The sequence below is a fragment of the Gadus chalcogrammus genome, chromosome 17 (assembly GCF_026213295.1).
Source record: "Gadus chalcogrammus isolate NIFS_2021 chromosome 17, NIFS_Gcha_1.0, whole genome shotgun sequence".
Lineage (NCBI taxonomy): Eukaryota > Metazoa > Chordata > Actinopteri > Gadiformes > Gadidae > Gadus > Gadus chalcogrammus.
Genome location: NC_079428.1, coordinates 120,001 through 125,000, shown reverse-complemented (window position 1 = coordinate 125,000; position 5,000 = coordinate 120,001). Strand labels below are relative to the sequence as shown.

The 5,000-nt window shown below is 52.7% G+C and overlaps 1 protein-coding gene across 1 annotated transcript in view; it reads right to left on the bottom strand.

The window, feature by feature from the left end:
* The window catches only part of LOC130370043 (ankyrin-2-like), a 107,390-nt gene that overhangs the window by 36,739 nt on the left and 65,651 nt on the right, over positions 1-5,000 (bottom strand). Inside the window, exons 27-32 of the mRNA XM_056575674.1 lie at positions 4,722-4,760; positions 3,782-4,006; positions 2,555-2,653; positions 1,695-1,849; positions 573-784; positions 201-405 (exon numbers count right to left, since the gene is read on the bottom strand). Coding sequence (XP_056431649.1) covers positions 201-405; positions 573-784; positions 1,695-1,849; positions 2,555-2,653; positions 3,782-4,006; positions 4,722-4,760 — 935 coding nt within the window. The remainder of the gene's footprint in view (positions 1-200; positions 406-572; positions 785-1,694; positions 1,850-2,554; positions 2,654-3,781; positions 4,007-4,721; positions 4,761-5,000) is intronic.

Here is a 5,000-nt window from a genome sequence, read left to right as displayed (position 1 = left end):
ACCGGGACCAGCAGGACCTGGATACTGACCTGGACCTGGACCGGGACCTGGGGATCTGGCCCTGGGGACCAGGACCTGGACCTGGACAATCAGGACCTGGACCTGGACAACCAGGTCCAGGACCTGGACCTGGTTCTGCACCAGGACCAGCAGGACCCGGACCTTGACCTGGCCGTGGACCGGGACCAGCAGGTGCTCACCAGTGATGCTGCAGAGCAGCCTCAGGGAGGGCGCGTCGCCCCTGAATCCGTTGAGGGCGGGGTCGGAGCCGGTTTCGGGGACTGGGAGCGTCATGGTGATGGGCTTGTGGAACTTCCTCCTGCGTGGCTCCAGCGTGACGATGGGGCTGAAGGCGGCCTTGCTGCCCAGGGTCCGGCGCACCAGCTCCAGGCTCATGGGTTGGGCCTGGGGGGCAGAGGGGTCAGACGTCGCCACGGTTTGGGGGTGTTGAACAATGGGTCGTGATGAAACACTGTTAATGTAGAAGCTGAGGACCGCCCCTGGTAACAGTATCTAGGGGTGAAGTGTTGCCCAGCCCCCCCAGCCCCCCCAGCCCCCCCAGGGCTCCTCACCTGCAGGCCCACCCGGATCTTCTTGGTGAGCGCCCCCTGGGGGAACGCGGCCCGCACCGCAGGCACCACCGTGCTGCTCAGTACGCCGCCCTCTGGCCCAATCAGCTCGCTGTCCTGCTTCACCCGCGACACCACCGCAAAGTATTGTGGGAAATCCCGCGTGATGATCCGGCAAATACGCTTCCTCTCCAGCTCCTGGGGCGAGTCCAGCTCTGAGGAGACACAGGCTTCAGTAGGACACAAACTGTCAGGACATAAAGAGATACCACTGTCAGGACTTCTAGAGATACCACTGTCAGGACTTCTAGAGATACCACTGTCAGGACTTCTGGAGATACCACTGTCAGGACTTCTAGAGATACCACTGTCAGGACTTCTAGAGATACCACTGTCAGGACTTCTAGAGATACCACTGTCAGGACTTCTGGAGATATCACTGTCAGGACTTCTAGAGATACCACTGTCAGGACTTCTAGAGATACCACTGTCAGGACTTCTGGAGATACCACTGTCAGGACTTCTGGAGATACCACTGTCAGGACTTCTAGAGATACCACTGTCAGGACTTCTAGAGATACCACTGTCAGGACTTCTAGAGATACCACTGTCAGGACTACTAGAGATACCACTGTCAGGACTTCTGGAGATACCACTGTCAGGACTTCTAGAGATACCACTGTCAGGACTTCTGGAGATACCACTGTCAGGACTTCTGAGATACCACTGTCAGGACTTCTAGAGATACCACTGTCAGGACTTCTAGAGATACCACTGTCAGGACTTCTGGAGATACCACTGTCAGGACTTCTGGAGATACCACTGTCAGGACTTCTGGAGATACCACTGTCAGGACTTCTGGAGATACCACTGTCAGGACTTCTAGAGATACCACTGTCAGGACTTCTGGAGATACCACTGTCAGGACTTCTGGAGATACCACTGTCAGGACTTCTGGAGATACCACTGTCAGGACTTCTGGAGATACCACTGTCAGGACTTCTGGAGATATCACTGTCAGGACTGGAGCTGACAGGATGGGAGGATACGGTGCGTGCTGCTCTCCTGGTTCAGATGGGGGGGTTAGGGTTAGGGTTAGGGTTAGGGTGTTGTGCAGGCTCTCACCCTCATCCATGCCGTTGAGGACCTGGTTGAGCTCCTCCTCAGTGTGGTCACACTGGTGCTCCTTCCACTGATCTCCCCCCTCGCTCCTCATCACCACCAGCTCCCTCTCTGTCCCCCGCAGCGCCGCGAAGTGGGGGATCTCCACCACCACCGGGCTGGGGTACACACACACACACACACACACACACACACACACACACACACACACGATGAGCCCGACTCCTGTGCGTGGCTGGCTTATGGTGGTGTGTGTTTTTGTGTGTGTGTGTGTGTGTGTGTGTGTGCGTGTGCGTGTGTGTGTGTGTGTGTGTGTGTGTGTGTGTGTTTGCAACCTTCTTCAACACATGCATGCTGCACTAGATCAGAGACAATCAGACCGTTGACAACAGAGGGTGAGGGGGAGACGGGGAGGCACCACAGAGATGAGAGGGTGAGACAGATGAACACACAGAGATGGGAGTGAGAGCAGGTCCTCCAGTACCCACATGAGCGTTCCCTCTCTCAGGTGTTCTGAGGGGCAAATCAACTGGCCAATCGTGGGCAAGGGGCGGGCTTAAGATGTTTGAAGAATAAAAAAAAATCTTTATGTTTATACTCCTAACCCTATTATATGTTCGAAAAAGTGTGATAACAAAAATTACTCTGAAAATAAATGATTTCTTAGGAAAGTCTTGAGGGATTGCAGAACGTCTGAGGAAGGAACGTTTGGGAACCGGACCTTCCTCTGCGTCTGTCCTCTGATTGGTTGAGAGGGGGAAGGTGTGGATAATGGAGCAGCCCAGCGAAGAGCCAGAACCTCTGGCAGAAGGGTGAGGGACAACAGGAGTCAGATTTTCATGAAGAACAAAGAGTGGTCATACCCAAGGAATCTAGTCCCCGGGGGGCCCAGCTGGAGAATACGGCTAACGAGGCTCTCGCCCTCGTTAAGGGGGGGAGGAGCTGTGGGGAGGTGGAGCTTACTGTGAAGCCACACCCACCAGATCCAGACGCAGCATGAGGGGGAGGAGCTTCCATTAATCCTGACGTCATACATCTTTAAAGAGCTACTAAAATAACATGTGAGGATGTACTGTAGTAACATGTGAGGATGTACTGTGGTAACTTGTGAGGATGTACTGTAGTAACATGTGATGATATACTGTAGTAAAATGTGATGATGTACTGTAGTAACATGTGAGGATGTACTGTAGTAACTTGTGAGGATGTACTGTAGTAACATGTGATGATGTACTGTAGTAACTTGTGAGGATGTACTGTAGTAACATGTGAGGATGTACTGTAGTAACATGTGATGATGTACTGTAGTAACATGTGAGGATGGACTAGGTGTATTCTGTACTGCATGCTACTCTGTAGTATATACTGTACTATATGTACTGTATACTACTCTAGTATATATTGTACTACATATAATGTATACTACTCTTTAGTACATAGTGTATTCTGTAATACCAGAAGTCTGGGCTTCATATCACATCTATCATCTGTCAAGAGTTAAGGAGTGAAAGGGTTAATGAGTTAAAGGGTTAAAGGTTCAAAGAGTTAAGAACCAGAGGCAGGTCCCTGGTCCTGGTTAAGAACCAGAGACACGTCCCCGGTATTAGTTAAGAACCAGAGACACGTCCCCGGTACTGGTTAAGAACCAGAGACAGGTCCCCGGTACTGGTTATGAAGCAGAGGAAGAGGCAGTAATAAGACACCAGGAAAAAACTCTGGACCAATCCGAAGGTTCCTTATTTTGATAGTTTACCTAAAGACCTAACCAGCCTACTCTAAACTAGCTAAACCCAACCTGACCAGCCTACTCTAAATTAGCTAAACCCAACCTGACCAGACGACTCTAAACTATCTAAACCCAACCTGACCAGCCTACTCTAAACTAGCTAAACCCAAACTAACCTAACCAACCTAACCAGTCTACTCCAGACTAGCTAAACCTTACCTAACTAGCTTACTCTAGACTGGCTAAAGCAAACCTAACCAATCTACTCTAAACTGGCCCAACCTAACCTAGCCAGCCTTCTCTAATCCAGCCTACCTTTGTCTGGTCCCCCCCAGCCCCCCTGGTCCCCTGAGGCCGGTCTTACCCCAGGAACTGGGCCCCCGAGGGCCCCACCTCCACCAGTCGGCTGGCAAGCCCCTCGCCCTCCAGCAGGGGGGGCATGGTGGCCAGGCGGTGCCTCTTCACCAGGCGGCAGGTCACCCTGGTGGGGGCGCTGCACTTCTTGGGCGGGACCAGGATCCTCAGTCCGTTGTGGCGGCAGCCCCGCATAGCCCCGCCTCGTGCGTCGACCATGAAGCTCACCAGGAAGCTGCGGACACATATCACAAGGTGAGCCCAGGTGGACCCAGACCACTGAGGGGTCCCCTGAGGGCTTCGCTGAGGGAAGGTCTTCTGCGTGGGTTTGGTCGTGTGACCTGATGTATTGCCAGCAAGTCGGGCATCTCTCCTACCAGTTCAATGTGCTGGCGTTGGTTGATTATACATTAGATCCCGGCAAGCTCAAATAGAGTCCTGTCCAGCTAGGGTTTGGTGTAATGTGACATGTGATGACAGTGTTTTGGTTTAGCTACAAGGAGTTGAAGCGCAACCAGCGGGGGGCGGTGTTAGGGACCTCTATAGAGGAGCTAATGAGACCGACTGTCATATCAATGCAGACAGCAGGGGGCGGTGTTAGGGACCTCTATAGAGGAGCTAATGAGACCGACTGTCATATCAATGCAGACAGCAGGGGGCGGTGTTAGGGACCTCTATAGAGGAGCTAATGAGCCCGACTGTCATATCAATGCGGACAGCGGGGGGCGGTGTTAGGGACCTCTATAGAGGAACAGTGAACAGTGATGAAGAGGAGAGGGGTGGGGGGAGGGAACATTGATGAAGAGGAGAGCTGAACAGGGATGAAGAGGGGGAGTGAAAAGTGATTAAGAGGAGGGGTGAACAGTGATGAAGAGGAGTGAACAGTGATGAAGGGGAGGAGTGAACAGTGATGAAGAGGAGAAGTGAGCAGTGATGAAGAGTTGGGTCACCTGCTGTTTTCTCCAAGATGGCGGCAGGGAGAGGATCGGCTAGAAAAGACAAAGCAGTTGGGAACCAGTCACCCAGAGGGAACATAGAACCAGAGGGAACAGAGAACCAGTCACCCAGAGGGAACAGAGAACCAGTCACCCAGAGGGAACAGAGAACCAGCCACCCAGAGGGAACAGAGAACCAGTCACCCAGAGGGAACAGAGAACCAGTCACCAAGAGGGAACAGAGAACCAGTCACCAAGAGGGAACAGAGAACCAGTCACCAAGAGAGGATCGGC